Raw genomic sequence first — 21,454 nt, 5'->3', positions numbered from 1 at the left:
TGGCGGATATGACCCTTTGCTTATCAAGTTAGTCAATCAATGCTATCTTCATGCGTGCATCTTTTCTTTCCTCTGATACGTATCTTGCATGCGTAGCTATATTAGAGGCAACTGAACTAGATTTTAGGTGACGTTTTTCAGCTTCTGCCAATTATATATAACCTATTCATAGCAGAATCGTGCTTCCTACAAAACCATTTTACATCAAGGTCCAATATATTAGTTCAGAAAATTTTATGATTGCAAAATAAGCATTTCTAGGGCATTTGATTTTGTGAAAAATAATGAATCAGATAAATTAAAGTTCCTCTCATTATTTTTTGCCAATGCAAAATACAGGGGCACAAAAAATCCGAGACCATCCGATTGAAAGGCAGAAATGCTTCTATGAGCTTGCCATACTGCGTCGGACTATGACAAAGATTAGAGTTGAAATCCTCGTCCAAATGTTAATTAATTGGGGTTAGACAACTTTTAATTGATGATTTCATGCAAAATTGCAATTTTGCTTTGCATCACTTTGAGCCAGCCGTAAGAAATGATGATGTGCTACGCAAAATACAACTCTAAAAAGTCGTGCCCAGTCTTCACTGCAAACTCAAGCCAACGCCAATGCTTCAGGATGTTAAAAGGATGTTTTGAATGAGTATCTAACCAAAATATAGTTAGAAATAATAATTTGGACAAAACAAATGGCACCCAAATCAAATTATAAAATATTAGCAGATAATGCCTAGTTTCTCCTTAATACTCCCCTATAAATATCATTTTGAACCCTGCCCTTCCCATCTATCCTTCAAGTGCTCAAAGTACTAGTCAATCACTAGAAGGAGTAGATCAACATACACAGTAGCTAGAAATGGCAAAATTAAAAGCGTCTTATATATTAATGGCTCTCTTTGTGGTGCTCATTGCTATGGAAGCCACATCTGTTCAAGGCCAAGGCAATGGAAATGGCAATGGCAACGGCAACACTGGCAGTGGCAACGGAAATGGGAATGGTAATGGCAACACTGGCAGCGGCAACGGAAACGGCAATGGTAATGGCAATGGCAACACCGGGAGTGGCAACGGCAACGGTAATGGTAATGGCAATGGGAATGGAAACGGCAATGGGAATGGTAATGGAAACGGAAATGGTAATGGAAATAGTGGAAATGGCAACGGTAATGGCAATGGCAATGGCAACGGCAATGGCAATGGAGGCAATGGCAACGGAAGTGGCAACGGCAACGGGAATGGCAATGGTGGCAATGGAGTCAATGACAGTACAAACTACGACGTATTGCCACCACTAGAATCTGGACAGGAGCGGTGCCAGTGCAAAGCACTAGGGGCCTGTTTCTACAAGACCCTTGTATGTCCACCAGAATGCCCTCAGAGAAAGCCCAAAAACAACAAGAAAGAAAAGGGTTGCTTCGTTAACTGCGGTAGCAGCTGTGAAGTCACTTGCAAGGGTAAGCCTCCTACCTTGGTTACTTTAATTTGATATCTCAATTCTGGCAATACTTGCACAAATAAAACTACTGAGACTACATTTACTCACCACATTTTTAGTAAGGAAGTGATAGATATGTAGTTAGTAGATGTGCTACAAATAAAAGTCTTTACTAATAAACTCCATTGTGCTAACCTTTTTCGCAGTTAGAAGAAACAACTGTGACGGCTATGGCTCTATCTGCTACGACCCTCGGTTTATTGGTGGTGATGGTGTCATGTTCTACTTCCATGGAGCCAAGGGAGGAAACTTTGCCATTGTCTCAGACGATAACCTCCAAATCAATGCACACTTCATTGGGACTCGACCACAAGGAAGGACTCGCGATTTCACATGGATTCAGGCCATCTCAGTGATGTTTGACACTCACACCCTTGTCATTGCAGCAAAAAGGGTCTCAAAGTGGGATGACAAAGTTGATGCTCTCATGGTAAAGTGGGATGGTGAGACCATTAGCATTCCAACTAATGGAGAAGCCGAATGGAGGACTAGCGACGAAAACAGAGAGGTGATAGTCGAAAGAACCGATGACACTAACTATGTAAGAGTTATAGTGACCGGGATCGTGGACATAGCCATTAGGGTTAGGCCTATTGGAGAAAAAGAAGACAGAGTTCATCACTACCATATACCAGATGATGATACTTTTGCTCACTTGGAGACACAATTCTCATTCTCCAATTTGTCTCCTCTTGTTGAAGGAGTTTTGGGAAAGACTTACAGGCCAGGCTATGTTAGTCCAGTGAAGAGAGGAGTTCCAATGCCATTGATGGGTGGGGAAGACAAGTATAAAACTCCATCACTCTTTTCACCTCTCTGCAAGGTGTGCAGGTTCCAAACTACTACTCAATCTGCAGGGCTTGCAATTACAAGTGAAGGACTTGGTGATCAATACTGATCAATTTATATGGTCATCACAGGAAATAAACACCGTTTCTTAGTTGTTAAAGTTCAATAATCAAATGTATCATCTGATTTTAGATAACTAAAATATTCTGTATTACTTAAGTGATGTTTTTCTTGATAGCCGTGGTCAGTTGGCTGTTGAAATAAAAGAGGTTTATTATGTGGTGCACTTTTAATGAAATTCTAGGCTATCTTCAGTGGATGAACTACTTCGATGGTAAGCCTAAGGAAAAAAAAAATTTATCATTCAATTAAAAATATTGGAAACATGAACAAGAACTTGAAGTAAACTCATGTAAAAATCAAGTTATGTTAAGAGAAAGGCCCATGTAACTCATATATTCCAAATATAAACCCACTCATTTTTAACTTCTAACTAAAACATTTAAAATATATTAACATTTGTCGTAGTACTTTCAACTATTTTACAATTGATGCCATGTAATCATGACACATTAACTGAGGGACTTTATTACCGTTCAAATAGAAGGGATCATAATTACACTCTCTAATTAATGTAAAGTTTCTCTTACCATCTTTATTTTATTAGTAATGGTATAAATTAGGGTGCTGTTAAACGAACACTAAAATTAACTGAGTACACTCTACTACCAAACTATTTATTCAATTACTAATTTGCCCTAATATAAAATGACCAAAAAAGATATATTGAATTGTGAAACAAATATAATTTTAATTGTAAGTACACCATACTTATCATATTCAACCTTAATTAAACGTAAGCGAAAACCCCAAGAATTTAGCAAATTAGCAATAGCAATGGATGGTTACTATAATGCGAATTGGATGCATCAAAAGGAAAATATGTCCAGAATTGATAACTAAGACATACAAGTAACTGCTTTCTGTCTGTATATCTCATAGTGTCCCATTTTTTCATTCTCAAAGATATAAAGCAATGAAACCAATCAAGATCGAACAAGCTTTATATTTATTTGTAATAGATTGTGTAAATATCCAATCTTATATGCTATTGTCATATTGATTGACATTCAATACCATCCTTACCCTGCCCCACCCTGAACACCGTACTCGAAATTTTTTCTAAACTCGTCCCCATACTCGATTTATGTGCTTCACACCTGACCCATTAGGGTCAAAGCCCCGCCCCAAACACCATACTCAAATTACTAATTGTATGGCCCACAAGCTCGAGCCACAATTGATTTGCCATCACTTCATGTGTGTTTTCCTTTCCATAATTTTTATACACAAGTGAAACTCGTATCTTCAATGGCGGGTAACTTTTGCTCAATTATGAAATTGATGATTAATGACGACTTAAAGTAGCTTCCACATATTTTTCTTGTGAGAAGAGACGTATATATCATGCATGCCTCTATCTATCTATATTCTCAGTTAATTCAGGTTAAGGCTCACTAGTTTAATCTCAATTTAAAGGCAACCCAACTAGATTTCAGGTGACGTCGTTTAGGTTCTGCCAATCTTACATTATCTATACATAGTAAAATAGTTGTGCAATATTATTCTACGTTAAGGTCCATATGATACGTACCAATCAAATAAATTAGTAGTATATATGAGTGCAAAATAAGCATTTCCTGGCAGAGTCTTGTTCTTAAGTGATTTCACATTTAAATTACTTGTACAAAAATAGATAATTATATAAATTTCCTAGCTAAGATTATTCTTTTGTGCGTGCAAAACTGGGTCAATTTCCCCCTTTTTGAGCTTAAGTCCTTTGACCAGTTGACTGAATGTCATTAATCTACGCCAGTGTCTTCCTATGTAGTTGTGTGTCGTAAAAACCCTTTCCTTACCATGAAAAAAACCAGTTTGCGTAGGACTAGCTTTGAGTATTTTACTAGTTGGGTATAATAAACTACTGCAGATTTTGTAGCGGTGGAGTATTATACCTGTAAAATATATATGGATTTTTCTATAACAAATATTGGTATATACATTGTATATGTGTATATATACTATGATTGAATTTCATAATTTTAGCATTTGAATCGGTTTGTTGTTCATGCGAGATTTTGAATTTTTACCCAAAAATACCACAAGGGACCAGTCGCTAAGGCTAACCCACCCTCCAAATTCACAAAGGACGAAAAAAAAACAACCCTTATTCTTCAAAATGAAACTGTCTTGGTAAGTTTGTCATATATACTGCATCGGACTCTCACAAGAATTGAGGCACCATACGAATATACTGCGTATAACAGGTCTTATGATATATACATATAATATACTACAAATGTCAAGGTAAATGTATATTTAGGTCATAAGGTGAAGGATATAGATTAATTGGCGTTTGGCGTTTGACAAGTTTTAATGGATCTTCCATGCATTTATGCACGCAAATTGCAATATTCGGTTGAAGCACTTTGAGCCAGCCGTAAGATATGATGATGTTCTATGCAAAATGGCACACCACTAAAATTTGAAGCCTGCATGATTTGAGGGTTACTACAATCCTAAAAAGTCGTGCCAAGTCGTCACTACAAACTCAAGCTAAATAACAAAGCTTCAGGTGCTTAAAAAGGAGGATGTGTTACGTGTATGGGTATCTATCTATCCATTTGGTAAAAACCAATGAAGTCTCCAAATAAAGCTATAAAACAATAGCCCAACACCTGGTGATCCTCAATGCTCCCTTATATATATCCCGTCGAATGTCCTTGGACTTCACATCTATCTCCTTCCTCTTCAGAGCCAATTATTAGTCCATCACCAGAAGGAGAAGATAAACAGACAGGAGCTAGAAATGGCTAAAATAAGAGTGTCCCATATATTGGTGGCTCTCTTTGTGGTGCTCGTTGCCATGGAAGCCACCTTTGTCTTGGGCCAAGGCAGTGGAAATGGGAGTGGCAATGGCAATGGAAATGGAAACGGTGGCAGCGGCAATGGAAATGGGAATGGTAATGGCAATACTGGCAGTGGCAATGGAAACGGCAATGGGAATGGAAATGGCAACACCGGCAGTGGCAACGGTAATGGCAACGGGAATGGAAATGGTAACGGCAACGGAAATGGTAATGGCAACGGCAACGGCAACGGCAACGGAAATGGCAATAGCGGCAATGGAGTTAGTGAGAGTACAAACTATGACGTATTGCCACCACTAGAATCCGGACAGGAGCGATGTCAGTGCAAAGCACTAGGGGCTTGTTTCTACAAGACCCTCGTATGCCCACTAGAGTGTTGGCGTGACTTGTGGATATTGACTTACTTTCCTTACACACCAAGAATTCCTATTATAATTGTAATTGATTTACTTTAATTCCTGATTTCCTACTGTAAATAGATTTAAGAATTTATTATTTACTTGCCCATTCAGGTTTCGTTGTATTATAAATATGACCTCCTACAAGGAGAAGAATACACAGAAAATTCCCACAAACAAATATTCTCTCATAGTTTTCATATTTTAGCATGGTATCAGAGCCTTGTTGGCGTGACTTGTGGATATTGACTTACTTTCCTTACACACCAAGAATTCCTATTATAATTGTAATTGATTTACTTTAATTCCTGATTTCCTACTGTAAATAGATTTAGGAATTTATTATTTACTTGCCCATTCAGGTTTCGTTGTATTATAAATATGACCTCCTACAAGGAGAAGAATACACAGAAAATTCCCACAAACAAATATTCTCTCATAGTTTTCATATTTTAGCATGGTATCAGAGCGGCGATCTTGGAATTGCTGACTCTAGTTTCAAAACTCCGCCGCCGCTATGAGGGTTGATGATTTTTTCAACCCTCATGGAGGTAGCACCACCGACTCCTTCTCTCATTCTCAACCAACCATCGTTGAGTTGAGTGCCCAGATGGCTCCGCCCCTACAGATGCAGACTTTGACCCCGAACCCGATCCAGAATCAGGATCCTTTTTTGACGACCCCGACCCCGACCCCGACCCCGACTCCGAAGACGACCCCGACCCGCACTCCGATGATGACCCCAACCCCGAATTTGTCTATGATTCAGACCCCGATCCAGAATCAGGATCTTCTTTTGACGACCCCGACCCCGACCCTGACTATGACGACGACGACCCTGACCCCGACTCCGAAGACGACCACGACCCCTACTTCGATGATGACCCCAACCTCGAATTTGTCTATGATTCAGACCCCGATTCCGATTTCGACTCCGACTCCGGCCCCGACTCATGCTCAGATTCCGATCCAAATTCCTACTCAACCTGTATCCTATGCTTCTTCCGCTGCACAGCTTATGACTTCTAGACTAACGACCCCGACACATGGACCAAATTGCGCATATTGTGGTGATCCGAGACACACTTGTGAGACTTGTTTTACATCGCATGGCTACCCCGATTGGTGGGCTACTCTTACAGATCGAGGACAATGCAATATGACCAGTAATGGTACTGGTTATGGATTCCATACTTCCGATAAGATTGATTCCAAGAGCTGGATAATTGATTCTGGTGCAACTGATCATATGACGTTTGATCCTGATGATTTTCTGAATACTACACAACCTCGACGAACCTGTATTGCAAATGCCAATGGTGTTACTTATCCTGTGACAGGGGCTGGCACTGTTGCACTTTCATCCTCTCTCACACTGTCTAATACTTTACTTGTTCCATCTTTATCCACTAAATTGTTGTCAGTTAGTCAGCTTACTGAACAATTGAATTGTTGTGTACTCATTTACCCGAGTTTTTGTTTGCTTCAGGATATTCACACTAAGGAGATTCTTGGTCGTGGTACTAAGAGAGGGGGGCTATATTATGTTGATGACTTCAGTCCCGGCGTGGCTAACAGTGTGACACATTCCTTTGATAGCAAACAAAAGCAAATTTGGTTGTGGCATCGTCGATTGGGACATCCGTCTTTTAGTTATATGAAGCATCTTATACCAGATTTATTCTCAGGTTTCAAAGACTCTGACTTCACATGTGATACTTGTATTTTGGCCAAGAGTCACCGTGTGCCCTACCCGTTGAGTACGAACAAGTGTACTACTCCATTTACATTAATTCACTCTGATGTCTGGGGACCTTCGCCTATCACTGCTCCTTCTGGTGTTCGATGGTTTGTCACATTCATCGATGATTGTACACGGATGACATGGCTTTATTTGCTGAAGAATAAAAACGAGGTGTTTTCCCGTTTTCAGTCCTTCCACAAACAGATGAAAACTCAATTTAATGCTCAAATCCAGATTCTTCGCTCCGACAATGGTGGAGAATTTGTCAATCATGACTTTCAGACTTACTTCCAACAACATGGAATTATCCATGAGACGACTTGTCCTCAGACACCGCAACAAAATGGTGTTGCTGAACGAAAGAATCGACATCTTCTTGAAACCGCCCGAGCACTTCTGATTGGCGCTCATGTTCCTCGCCATCACTGGGATGATGCTATTGTCACTGCAGTTCACCTGATCAACCGCATGCCTTCTGGTGTATTGACCTTTAAAACTCCTTTACAGGTGCTTGCGCAACACAGACATCTACCCTCTGTTTTGGTACTCACACCCCGAATCTTTGGATGCGTGGCTTTCGTTCATCTCCACAAAAATCAACGTAGCAAACTTGATCCCTGTGCGCTTCGTTGTGTTTTTGTGGGTTATGCCACTCATCAGAAAGGTTACCGCTGTTATCACCCTCCTACCCAACGAACCTATGTCACTTTGGATGTGACTTTTCTGGAATCTGAGCTGTTCTTTCATGACCCATCATCCAATTCTGCGCTTCAGGGGGAGATACGAAGTGAAGAACAGAATTGGAGCAACTTGGCAAACAAAGAAATTCTCCCATGTACAGAAATGATTGATCATCCCGAGTCTGGAGCACGAGATTACTCTCTGTTGAAAAGTGACCAATCGCCCATTCATAGCGATCAATTGCCTGACCCACCTGATCCATGTGAAGATATTTCTGATCCGAGTCCCACACCTACAGACAATACAGAACAACAAGATGAAGACCCCCCTTCTAACTCAACAGTACCAACAGACCAATCTCCTGAGAATATCCTTGAGGTAACTACTCCTACTAGACTTGTGCATTTAGATGATAAAACTATTGGATATCAATTACCTTTCAGGCAAAATCGTGGGAAGCCACCAAACCGTTATTCACCGGATATTGGCAAGACATCCAAGTATCCAATTGCAAATCATGTATCCACTGAGAAGCTGTCTGAACCACTCAAGGCTTTTGTGCATCAGTTGTCTGCTATCCATATTCCAACCAAGGTCTCTGAAGCATTGAAAGATCCTAAGTGGGTCCAAGCTATAAAAGAGGAGATGAAAGCTCTTGAGAAAAATCAGACTTGGACATTAGAGACTATACCACGAGGAAAAAAGACGATCGGATGTAGATGGGTGTTTACTATAAAACACAATGCAGATGGATCTATCGAGCGATACAAGGCAAGACTTGTGGCAAAAGGGTACACACAGACCTATGGTATAGACTATGAAGAAACTTTTGCACCAGTTGCAAAGTTAAACACCGTCAGAGTCTTATTGTCCCTTGCAGCTAATTTGGATTGGCCACTACACCAGTTTGATGTAAAGAATGCTTTTCTACATGGTGAACTCACAGAGGAGGTGTACATGGATATTCCTCCTGGATATAATACTACTCAGACTGGAACAGTTTGCAGGTTACGAAAAGCATTATATGGATTGAAACAGTCACCACGTGCATGGTTTGGACGGTTCACCATGGCAATGAAGAACAATGGTTTCAAACAGTGCAACTCAGATCATACTCTGTTCTTGAAACATCAAAAAGGGAAGGTAACAGCATTAATAATCTATGTTGATGATATGATTATTACTGGGAATGATAAACAGGAAATATCACAGCTACAAGACTATCTGGCTACGGAGTTTGAGATGAAGGATCTAGGTGGACTCAAGTATTTCTTGGGAATTGAGGTGGCTCGATCGCAGCAAGGCATATTTCTCTCTCAAAGGAAATATGTCTTAGACTTGTTGACAGACACAGGAATGCTAGATTGTAAACCTGCGGACACTCCTATTGTTCAGAATCATCATCTTGGAGAATATCCGGATCAAGTTCCAACTAACAAAGAAAGATACCAAAGGTTAGTGGGAAGATTGATCTATTTGTCACATACTCGACCAGACATTGCTTATGCGGTGAGCGTTGTCAGTCAATTTATGCACTCTCCAAGTAAAGACCACATGAATGCAGTTCTTCGGATACTTAGATATTTGAAGTCTGCACCTGGAAAAGGACTTATGTTCTCAAAGCATGGTCATCTAAATATTGATGGTTATTCAGATGCAGATTGGGCAGGTAATGTAACAGATAGAAAATCCACATCGGGTTACTTCACATTCGTGGGAGGTAATTTGGTGACATGGAGGAGCAAGAAACAAAATGTAGTAGCTTTATCCAGTGCAGAAGCCGAGTTCAGAGGCATGACTAAAGGGATTTGTGAACTTCTTTGGTTAAGAAAGTTGCTTATTGAACTCGGGTATAAACCTACATCCACAATGAATCTCTTTTGTGACAACAAGGCTGCTATAGCCATTGCACAGAATCCGGTTCAGCATGATCGTACTAAACATGTTGAGGTAGATCGACACTTCATCAAACAGAAGCTTGAGGCTAAAGTGTTTCAGTTTCCTTTTGTGAAATCCGAGGATCAATTGGCGGATATTTTGACAAAGGCGATTTCCAGTAAAGCATTCCACAATTCACTGGATCAGTTGGGCATTGGCGACATCTATGCACCAACGTGAGGGGGAGTGTTGGCGTGACTTGTGGATATTGACTTACTTTCCTTACACACCAAGAATTCCTATTATAATTGTAATTGATTTACTTTAATTCCTGATTTCCTACTGTAAATAGATTTAGGAATTTATTATTTACTTGCCCATTCAGGTTTCGTTGTATTATAAATATGACCTCCTACAAGGAGAAGAATACACAGAAAATTCCCACAAACAAATATTCTCTCATAGTTTTCATATTTTAGCATAGAGTGCCCTCAAAGAAAGCCCAAAAACAACAAGAAAGAAAAGGGTTGCTTTGTTAATTGCGGTAGCAGCTGTGAAGTCACTTGCAAGGGTAAGCCTCCTTAGTCACTTTAATTTGCTGTCTCAAGAATGATATATAGTGTACGCATGGTTTCTGCAATGATTTGACTCACAATAAAACTATTGGGGTTACATTATTGATCATGTGTTACTAATTCCCTTTAATAAAGAAGTGACGAGTAATTAGTCAGTAAATGTGCTACAAATAAAACTCTTTATTAATGAACTCGATTGTGCTAACCTTTTTGCAGTTAGAAGAAACAACTGTGACGGGTATGGCTCTATCTGCTATGACCCTAGGTTTATTGGAGGTGATGGTGTCATGTTCTACTTCCATGGAGCCAAGGGAGGAAACTTTGCCATTGTCTCAGACGATAACCTCCAAATCAATGCACACTTCATTAGAACTCGACCACAAGGAAGGACTCGTGACTTCACATGGATTCAGGCCATCTCAGTGATGTTTGACACTCACACCCTTGTCATTGCAGCAAAGAGGGTCTCAAAATGGGATGACAAAGCTGATGCTCTCGTGGTAAAGTGGGATGGTGAAGCCATTAACATCCCGACCAATGGAGAGGCTGAATGGAGGACTAGCGATGAAGATAGAGAGGTGATAGTCGAAAGAACCGATGATACTAACTATGTAAGAGTTATAGTGACCGGGATCGTGGACATAGCCATTAGGGTTAGGCCTATTGGAGAAAAAGAAGACAGAGTTCATCACTACCATATACCAGGTGATGATACTTTTGCTCACTTGGAAACACAATTCTCATTCTCCAATCTGTCTGCTCTTGTGGAGGGAGTTTTGGGAAAGACTTACAGGCCTGGCTATGTTAGTCCAGTGAAGAGAGGAGTTCCAATGCCATTGATGGGTGGGGAGGACAAGTACAAAACTCCATCACTCTTCTCACCTCTCTGCAAGGTTTGCAGGTTCCAAACTACTACTCAATCTGCAGGGCTTGCAATTACAAGTGGAGGACTAGATGATCAATACTGATAAATTCACACGATCACGAGAACAAGCTTCGTTTTTTTAATTGTTTGCCATAATAAAGTGTTTATTATGTATCTGGTTTTGGGTAACTATTTAAGCGTTGTATATGTTGAATTAATGAATAACAAATGAGGACTGCAAATTAATCTTGCCCAGACATGGCTAAGGATGGACCATCAGCCAACATGGTTTAGCTAGACTTGTAGATTAGTGGTCTTAAGTTTGAACTCCTATCACACCATGGTAATGTGTGTGTGAGAAAACCCTCTCCCATATAGTTTAGATAATTGCTTGTACTAATTTAAAGATGGACCATCAGATCTTTATTTGGGACATCAAACAATTTCTGAACAACACAGACCGCAAAAGCTAGTCATTCTTTTAACACATTAAACACTTTAAACCTCAAATTTTTTTTTTCTTCATGATTTAGAAATATATTTAAGGGGACCTCGAGTGGTTAAAATTCTAAAAGTAAGAAGAAGAAAAAAGCTAAAATTTTGACTATTTTTGCTCACTATAATTGCCCTTAACAAGAGTGATCACCTATAAGAGTTCAAATTGAGAGTATGGTAAGATCACAAAAAGCAATTGGGAGGCCACTCATGCATCTTCCATGTTGCAAGTTTGAATATATGCTGTAGAGAATATATTTCCTTGTATTTAACAGATTATACAAAGTCCCTATTTATACTAGTACATGATATCTACTTAAGGTAGAAAATAATATAGACATGAATACAATCCGATTTACAGCAGGAAAGGCTAATTGCTAGGAGAAGATTGTGAAGTTGACTTCCGTGTAGGCTAGGAAAGGAAAGATGCATTAACACCCCCTCGCAAACTGGGCGTCACAAGATGCACAAGTTTGGAAGACATATGATGATGGCGTGGTTTGTGAAGGGCTTTGGTGAACAGGTTCGCAGGTTGGTCGACATAAGGAAACAGAGCAAACTTGATGACTTCCAAGAGCCACATTTTCATGGACAAAGTGATAGTCCAACTCAATGTGACGTGTACGGGCATGAAAAACTGGATTGGCAGCCATGTACGTGGTGGAAGACATATGCTGATGGCGTGGTTTGTGAAGGGCTTTGGTGAACAGGTCCGCAGGTTGGTCGACAGAAGGAAACAAAGCAAACTTGATGACTTCCAAGAGCCACATTTTCATGGACAAAGTGATAGTCCAACTCAATGTGACGTGTGCGGGCATGGAAAACTGGATTGGCAGCCATGTACGTGGTGCTGAGATTGTCACAAAAGAGTTGGACCGGGAACCGAAGATGCGCACCCAATTCATGAAGAATGGAGCATAGCCAAGTGGTTTCGGCACAAGCATGAGAGAGTGCACGATATTCCGACTCTGTACTAGAGCACGAGACTGTGGGCTGTTTCTTGGAACACCATAAGATGAGATTAGTCTAAGAGTAATCACATATCCAGTGGTCGACTGACAAGAATCGAGGCATCCAGCCCAATCCGCATCAGAGTAGGTGGAGAAGCGAGCGGCGGCAGTTTGAGGAGTGAAAGTGAGGCCGAGATCAATAGTTCCTTTGATGTACCTAAGTATCCGTTTGGCGGCAACAAGGTGAGAGGTGCAAGGGAGCACTCATGAACTGAGCAACAGTGTTGACGACAAAAGATATGTCAGGGCGAGTAAGAGTGAAATACTGTAAACTGCCAACAACTTTACAATACTCAGTTGGGTTGGAGATGAGAGCACCATCAGAGACAGATAGAAGAACCTTGGTAGCCAATGAAGTAGATGCGGGTTTGGAGTTGAGAAGATTGGCTTTCTGTAAAAGATCATATGCATATTTGAGTTGATTGATGTGGATAGTACCATCCTTATGAAGAACCTGTAAACCCAAGAAATAGCTAAGCGGACCGAGGTCTTTGATGTCAAAGTGGCCATTTAAAAGAGAGATGAATTGTTGAAGGTGAGTGGAATCACTGCCAGTTACCATGATGTCGTCGACATATAGAAGGAGAAATATGGTATGGGACGCCTGTTGAAAAATAAATAATGAAGTGCCAGCTTGGCTCCGTGTAAAGCCCATAGAGAGAAGGAAAGTACTGATGTGATGGAACCAAGCACGAGGTGCTTGTTTGAGGTCATAAAGTGCTTTATGGAGCTTGCAAACATAAGAAGGACGAGTGGGATCAATAAAACTAGGGGTTTGAGCCATGTAGACATCTTCTTGAAGAAACCTATGGAGAAAGACATTTTTGACATTAAGTTGACGAAGGGACAAACCACAAGAAACTACAAAACTGAGAATAGTGCGAATGGTGGCAGGTTTGACAACAGGACTGAAGGTTTCAGCATAGTCTATGCCCGGACGTTGATGAAAACCCTTGGCAACTAGACAAGCTTTGTAGCGTTGGATGGAGCCGTCAGAGTGACGCTTAATCCGAAAAATTCACTTGCACCCAACCAAGTTCTGAGATGGAGAGGAAGGAACCAAAGACCATGTATGATTTTTGAGGAGTGCATTGATCTCTTTGGTCATAGAGTCACGCCATTCAGTATGCTTAGTGGCCTGTGAAAAACAAGTAGGTTCAGTATGCTCAACAACAATTAATAAGGCACGGGGAATGGGATATTTGATAGTATGAAGCTGGGGCTTTTGAATGCCATCCTGAAGGTGGGTGTGCATGCGTGGAACAAGGGCAGGAGATTGCGGAGCTACTGGAACTTGGGGGTTCGGAGCTGCTGTAACCAGGGAGTTCGGAGCTGCTAGAACCAGGGGGTTCTGAGTTGCTGGAACCGGGGTAGGCGTAAGCGGAGAGAGCTGTATGCGAGGGCGTCAGGAATAATATAGACATGAATACAATCCGATTTACAGCAGGAAAGGCTAATTGCTAGGAGGAGATTTTGAAGTTGACTTCCGTGTAGGCTAGGAAAGGAAAGCTGCATTAGTACATATGCAACAAAAGCTATAAAATAAAACATAAAAACCAAAAACACTCCTGCACTACGACCAACTCGAACAATATTCACAGCAGAAACTGAAGGGTATAGGGCAAAGGAGAAGCACATGAGCTAACCTTTTTGACCCACAAGCATCAATCACCTCCTAGGTCACTGGCTAAGCAAGACTTTTCTGCAAATCCCCGAAGCCACCGCCTCTATAGAATCTGGTTCCAATACGAAACTGTGAGGTCTTGGCAAGCCAACTGCCCCAAATCCAAGTATAGCTTCTCTAGAATTTTGAGTGAGAAGCGCTCTCTTACCACACCATTCATTTATTTTCTTAATTATTTTTCTGTCTTATATTATTTTTTTCCTTTGCATCTTGTAGTTTTTTTTTTTTTTTTGGTTTTGCGGAGAGAGGGGGAGGGAATGGAATCTAGCTAACTTAAGCCTATTACCCCTAACCCTCACCACATGGGGTAACCCGAAGAATTTCATCTTGTATCATTTCGTTGTACTTGAAATAACTCTTTATATTATGGGAGGTTGAAAGAAAACTTGTGACTTATGTTTGTAAAGTAAAGGAAAACAAAAGTAGAAGGGTAACATATAAATTGTAGACAAAGTAGCTTTGCTGGCAACATTTTCGTGGTCCTAGAGAGTTGCGGGGTTTGAATAGCTTTATGTAAAATTTCACTTGGTATATGGTAGTGATGTGTATAAAGAAGTTCAACTTGGCAAACCAAAAACAAGAGTAAAAATCACCACAAAGATTTTTTATGTCGAAAACTCGAAATGGAAAAATCACATAACTTAATCCATAACAATCCACTGTGGGATAAATCTCTAATACATCGTGACTCCCTCCATGGATTACACAAGCCCCACCCATAACGTTCTTCCTAGCTAACCTATCATACTTTAGACACCTTCCAAGACTTTCTTAGGACTCATTCAGCAAGCAACATTTTTATGATGCAAGGTATGTAGGGAACCTAGAGAGCTCATTCTCAACATGTTCATCTTAAAAATCTTACCTAAATATTTGGCATTTCCTTTGTAAACCTAAACAAAAGATTTTTTGTTGTTTTTTGTATACCTTATTTTGTTACGAGATTCTAAAAAGAGTGAATTCTAAAATTAATTCAATTTTTTTAACTTTTATTTTTTGTAAATAAGACTCACTAATTTGAGTTATTTAATCTTAACCACAGTGATGTAGAACAGATGACGGAAGCACTTGAAGAGGAGCAGGAGCGTCATGCGCGCAAGGGAAAAATTAGAAAGCTGCAAGTTTGGGTCTCGAGCTTGGAATCAGGCCCATGACCCGTCATTTCGAATAGAATGGCGTCATGAGTCAAACTCATTGTTTTGTTATGATGTATGAGATTTTTCAAGCGTTGGGCGTCATTTAGTAGCCCAACACAACATTTTAGTTTTTGAGCTAGTTTTTGGAATTTTTATTATTTTCCTTTTTGGATTCTTAGGGTTTCTAGGAACTTGAGGTAGTATTTAAACAAACGTTGACTAAGGGGTTGTTATCCCTATTATCATTCAATAAAATTTAGGTTTTCTCAATTTTGGTGGATTCTAGGCTTTGCTTTTCTTTGGCTAATCGTTTGATTGCCTTTCGTATTATCATGCTGCGTAACAAAGGCAGTTCAATTAGATTTCAAGTGAAGTCTTTAAGGTTCTGCAATCATACATAATAGCTTACCACCAGAATCATGTTTACGTCAAGGTCCAATAAATTAATCTTGTCATGTGATTGCAAACCAAGCATTTCTAGGGCTTAAGAAGCATCTTTGTTGACGGGGAACGTGGAGTAGTGGGTTGGATAGGTGGTATTTGATAATAGTCGCCTTAAGTTATTTCACATTTAAGTTTGCAGAAACGACAAAAAAAAAAAAAACATTTGTATGGCAATATCTCGCCAAGAGTTTTTATCTTTGATCCAAAACTTTGTCCACTTTAGGCAACTCATGTACCACACTCATCAATTCATTATCTAAGTTTTGAGTCAATCCTCAAATTGTAAGGTTTAAGTTATGCTGGTGATAATTTGGTGGAGCGTTATTTGGGCTCCACTTTGTAAGAGAAGGTTACGAGTTCAAATCTTTATATAAACGAGAGTTACATTACTTATGAATTAATAAAAGAAAATTTTGAGTTATTCCTCAAATTCAAAAAAAAAAAAAAATTGTTTTTGCACATCCACGGACTAAAAATGGATGTGGAATAATGTTTATGAGACGGTTCGACACCTAGGTCATAAAGATGACAATAAGGTGAAGGATGGAAAGGTGGAGTTTTTTGTTGGACAACTTTTAATCAATCTTCCATGCAAATTGCAACTTTGATCCGTCGAATCACTTTGAGGCAGCCGTAAGAAATGATGATGTGATATACACAAAGCAATTCAATTCCAAAAAAGTACACCAATGCTTTAGGCTCTTAAAAAGGTTTACTGTTTATAGAAGTTTGCTAATGCGTATTTAACAAAAATATAGTCAGCCACCATTTGGTCAAAACAGATGAGTTCCAATAAAATTTGTAAAATAATAGGCGGAGGTCTGGTTCCCCAATCAATATATTCCCTTATTTATATGCATTTGGAACCCTTCCCATTCCATTATCTATCCTTCCTGCTCACAAACAAGAAAATCAATAGAAGGATAGAGGATATAAACATATACAGTAGCTAGAAAATGGCGAAAATTAGAGTGTCATATGTATTGGTGGCTCTCTTTGTAGTTCTCATTTCCATGGAAGCCTCCATTGTTTTTGGTCAAGGCAATGGAAATGCGAATGGCAATGGAAACAAGGGGAGTGGCAACGGAAATGCGAATGGAAATGGCAACACCGGCAGTGGCAACGGAAACGCAAATGGAAATGGCAACACCGGCAGTGGCAATGGAAATGCAAATGGCAATGGTAACACCGGTAGTGGAAATGGCAGCGGGAACGGGAATGGAAACACCGGCAGTGGCAACGGGAATGGAAATGGGAATGGCAACACTGGCAGTGGCAACGGAAATGGAAATGGAAATGGCAACACAAGCAGTGGCAACGGGAATGGAAATGGAAACAGCAACACTGGCAGTGGCAACGGTAATGGAAATGGAAATGGCAATGTCAATGTCAACAGCAAGGATATTACAAACTATGACGTATTGTCACCACTACCATCGGGACAAGAGCAATGTCAATGCAAAGCATATACGGCCTGTTATTACAAGACCCTTGTGTGTCCAGCAGAATGCCCTCACAGAAAGCCCAAGAAAAACAAGAAACAAAAGGGTTGTTTCGTTAACTGCAGCAACAAGTGTGAAGTCACTTGCAAGTGTAAGCCATTTCACAAATTTTGTTTTCAATTAATCTGTGTTTATATATACACAACTTGTATAGATCAACATATATATATTTGAACTTTTCTAATACTTAGATCCTTGTTCTTTCGGCAGATAGGAAAGCCAACTGCAATGGATATGGCTCCCTCTGCTATGATCCAAGGTTTGTTGGTGGAGATGGTGTCATGTTCTACTTCCATGGAGCCAAGGGAGGAAATTTTGCCATTGTTTCGGACGAAAACCTCCAAATCAATGCACACTTCATCGGGACTCGACCAGTTGGCAGAACTCGGGATTTCACATGGGTTCAAGCCCTCTCAATCATGTTTGACACACACACTCTTGTCATTGCAGCAAAGAGGGTCTCAAAGTGGGATGACAAAGTTGATGCTCTCATGGTAAGATGGGATGATGAGGACATTAACATCCCTACCGATGGAGAAGCCGAATGGAGGACCAGCGGTGAAGATAGGGAAGTCATCATCGAAAGAACCGACGACGCGAATAATGTAAGAGTCACAGTGGCAGGGCTAGCAGAAATGGACATAAAAGTTAGGCCTATTGGAGAAGAGGAAAATAGGGTTCACAAGTACCAAATTCCAGCTGATGATACTTTTGCTCACTTGGAAACACAGTTCAGATTTTCCAATTTATCTGATCTTGTGGAAGGAGTTTTGGGAAAGACATACAGGCCAGGTTATGTTAGTCCAGTCAAGGTTGGAGTTCCAATGCCCATGATGGGTGGAGAGGACAAGTACCAAACTCCATCCCTCTTTTCAACTCTCTGCAAGGTTTGCAGGTTCCAAACTGCTACTCAATCTGATCAGTTTGCAATCACTAGTGGAGGAGTTGCTCAGTTCTGATAATGATCAAGAAAATTAAACACGGTTTTTTTGATTTATATCAGAAATAAAAAATGTTTCAATTGTATGTATCTGGTTTTGACTAACCATTTTAGCATTGTATTCATGAAATTAATAAATTAATATACAAATAAGGGCTGCAGATTAAGCTTGCCCAGGACATATTGCTAATTGACCAAATCTTTTGTGCATTATATATTTTCTATCATTTTGATAAATCAGAGAATTAATAATGTTATTGGCATACCAAATATGGCTCGTTGGCTGAGCAAAACCACAGCCTTCATTTTGAGCTAAGGTCTTGTGAGTATAGAATCCCACGCAAGGAAGTCTGTGCAACAAAATAATAGATAAGATGTCTTCGGCCTCTTTACTTATTGAGAATTGATTTTAAGTTGAACTCTCTAATTTTAATATGATATATGATTAAAATATGTCATTCCTTGTTTTTGGTGTTCGTTATCAATTTAGGACATTCATTTGCTATTATGCTTAATTGTGTCATTGGAGACTAAAATTTCCACCTATCCGCCCCATGTTCTACATTTTCTTCAAGGCTAGGTATGATGGGTTAAACAAATATGTATATCAAAAGTAAGGACGAATGCAACTTTATAACGAGCATTCATATCTGGCATATCAATGTCATGATTTTTGCAAAATGATTCCACATTCTCTGAAAAAATAGATGAAATGTGCAATAGTGAAGTGAAAGGAGAGCCTATGATTCCCTCTTGCCTCCTTATCAAGTTCAATGGGATGAAAATAGATAGTTTTGGTAGTAGAGAGAAAAGAGAACCAAGAAGCCAAGTTGACTTTAATTCCTTCCTGATTGAAATTCTCACTATTTCTTTTGTATTAAATATCTCATGTTGCGCAAAAGACCCCTATTATTTTATTAGGCTAGAGAGAGACACAAAATGAATTTGCTAATATTAAAACAAGAAAAGACATGCACATGTGGGCTAATAGCCTAATATTTATATGCTGCAGTGGTGGCCTAATATTTATTGTAGTATAAAAAACCTTACAAAATTTACACCAACTTAAAAATTTTGCCCTAGACTGAAGCCCACTTCAGCCTACACATAGGTCCGTCCTTGGACATTAGGTGGTTTTAGAGTTTTGGATGTTTTGGGTTATGTGGACTTGTTTCTTAGAACTTGTTGGCTTTGTTGTCTTTGTGAGCTTGGTGCTTTTGCTGTGTTGTAGATGTATTGACTGTATTATTGTAATTTATCTAATTAAATTTGTTAGTTTTGGTTCCAAAGAAAACTTCATGTGCAAATAATATTTAGGGGTGTTCGTTATAGTTCGAAACTAGTAAAACTGAATCAGATCCAATGTTTACTGAGTTGCAAATTCTGATATATATCCAATCTAATCACGCTAGGATTAGCATCCAATTCCATTCAATCTAGGGCCAATTGGATTTGTTTGTTTTTTAGTTAGACAGTGTCAATTAAATTGGATACACTGAAAATGATCAATATTTTTTTAAATGGGAGAAAAATATTGAAATATAAAAAATTATCAACAAATTAAATCTAATCAGAAATTTGGATAGAATTCAACTAGGTAATAGGTATAACATGTGTTTTGGTTTTATAATGTGCCAACACTATATATTTTTGTTAAACTTTAAACAAAAAGGAATAGTATGAAACCAACCAATTTGGATTGCATTGAATTTTGACAGGAAATCGACTATATGATCCGAAACAAATGCTCTAAAATCCTCTAAACTCATCGAAACTAATCAAACCGGATAGGTTTTGGTTTATTTGACATGTGCTATTCAAAGACACAAGCATACTTCCTTGGTGGGGCTTATTGATGATAGGAAATTTTGCAGACGGTTAATGGTTGGTGCAAATGTTGTTGATCACCCGATGAGCTAGCTCGGTTTTAGTTTACCGGTTGACTCTAATATGCTTGGTTTGAGAAATCTCCTGATGTTTAACATAAATTATGATGTTAATTAAAATTCTTATAACTTATAAATCTTATAAAAAAAATTAGAAACAAAATTAGATTACTTTTCTATTTTAATATTTTGATTGCTTTTGATTGCGCTGTGCAATTCAATCTTTTTATTTATTGGAATTCTGATTGTATCTACACATTCTATGTCCTTTTAGTGATTGTAACTCTTTTTTTTATTATTCTAAGTTTGCAATCTTAGTTGGAATGCCTATGCCAGAGTTTCTTCGTTATTGTAATGGCCCTTTTGTGGCTAGTTTGTATTGGCCTTTTGTGGCTAATGACTTTTTTGGCTGAATTATGAATGCAATAATAGAATTTCTCAACCAAAAAAAAAAAAAACTCTCTTTATAATCTCTTTTAATAAATATCATTATGAAATAAGAAATTAAGCCGGGTTGGTTTGGTCGGTTTGAAGAGATTGAATTAGTACACTATCCCCGACTACATTGCATATGATCCTAATATTATTTATGGTTTCCCTTGAGAGAAGAAGCGTATGTTGCTCTTGTCAACTTTAATAAATTTTGAGTACAGCGTAGGAGTTAAGGCAACACAACTAGTAGATTGCAGTTGACCTTATTATTTAAGTGGGTCCTGTAGTCTTACATAACCTATTGGCAGTATAGTCGTACAAAATCATTTTACGTTAAATACCTAATTTTTCTTAAGTGAGGGTTAACAGTCTTTACGTGATTTCATATTGATTTGGAAAAGAAAAAAAAAAAACATATCTATGATAGTGAAAATTGCGCTCATTTAACCAATTTTTTTTTTCAAAAAACAACTATTTCATTTTAAGGGGACAAATACCTAAAACCATAGTCTATATTAAAATGGAAATAGTTATAAAACAAAAAGGAAACAAGATTTTATGTCCAAC

At 39.0% G+C, this 21,454-nt stretch overlaps 3 protein-coding genes across 3 annotated transcripts; all 3 read left to right on the top strand.

Moving 5' to 3' along the window:
* On the top strand, nucleotides 860-2,585 carry LOC18774088. The gene is made up of 2 exons (XM_007208600.2): nucleotides 860-1,457; nucleotides 1,645-2,585. The coding sequence occupies exons 1-2, from the start codon at nucleotides 860-862 to the stop codon at nucleotides 2,394-2,396; spliced, it is 1,350 nt and encodes a 449-aa protein (XP_007208662.2). The 3' UTR covers nucleotides 2,397-2,585.
* LOC18774509 lies at nucleotides 5,157-11,461 on the top strand. Its single transcript, XM_007207114.2, has 4 exons — nucleotides 5,157-5,244; nucleotides 5,479-5,598; nucleotides 10,403-10,489; nucleotides 10,710-11,461. Exons 1-4 carry the CDS (start codon nucleotides 5,157-5,159, stop codon nucleotides 11,459-11,461), a joined length of 1,047 nt encoding a protein of 348 aa, XP_007207176.2.
* LOC18773365 lies at nucleotides 17,062-18,759 on the top strand. Its single transcript, XM_007207558.2, has 2 exons — nucleotides 17,062-17,720; nucleotides 17,840-18,759. The coding sequence occupies exons 1-2, from the start codon at nucleotides 17,084-17,086 to the stop codon at nucleotides 18,586-18,588; spliced, it is 1,386 nt and encodes a 461-aa protein (XP_007207620.1). The 5' UTR covers nucleotides 17,062-17,083; the 3' UTR covers nucleotides 18,589-18,759.

Source organism: Prunus persica, chromosome G6 (assembly GCF_000346465.2).
Source record: "Prunus persica cultivar Lovell chromosome G6, Prunus_persica_NCBIv2, whole genome shotgun sequence".
Taxonomy (NCBI): Eukaryota; Viridiplantae; Streptophyta; class Magnoliopsida; order Rosales; family Rosaceae; genus Prunus; species Prunus persica.
The sequence above is the reverse complement of the archived record's forward strand: the minus strand, read 5'-3'. Positions and strand labels throughout refer to the sequence as shown.

Excerpts from the sequence above, each read along its gene's own strand:
- LOC18774088 (XM_007208600.2), top strand. The coding sequence starts at position 860 with ATGGCAAAATTAAAAGCGTCTTATATATTAATGGCTCTCTTTGTGGTG. Across the intron at positions 1,458-1,644 it reads CTGTGAAGTCACTTGCAAGG|TTAGAAGAAACAACTGTGAC; the intron begins GTAAGCCTCCTA and ends CCTTTTTCGCAG.
- LOC18774509 (XM_007207114.2), top strand. The coding sequence starts at position 5,157 with ATGGCTAAAATAAGAGTGTCCCATATATTGGTGGCTCTCTTTGTGGTG. Across the intron at positions 5,599-10,402 it reads ATGCCCACTAGAGTGTTGGC|AGTGCCCTCAAAGAAAGCCC; the intron begins GTGACTTGTGGA and ends ATTTTAGCATAG. Across the intron at positions 10,490-10,709 it reads CTGTGAAGTCACTTGCAAGG|TTAGAAGAAACAACTGTGAC; the intron begins GTAAGCCTCCTT and ends ACCTTTTTGCAG.
- LOC18773365 (XM_007207558.2), top strand. The coding sequence starts at position 17,084 with ATGGCGAAAATTAGAGTGTCATATGTATTGGTGGCTCTCTTTGTAGTT. Across the intron at positions 17,721-17,839 it reads GTGTGAAGTCACTTGCAAGT|ATAGGAAAGCCAACTGCAAT; the intron begins GTAAGCCATTTC and ends TTCTTTCGGCAG.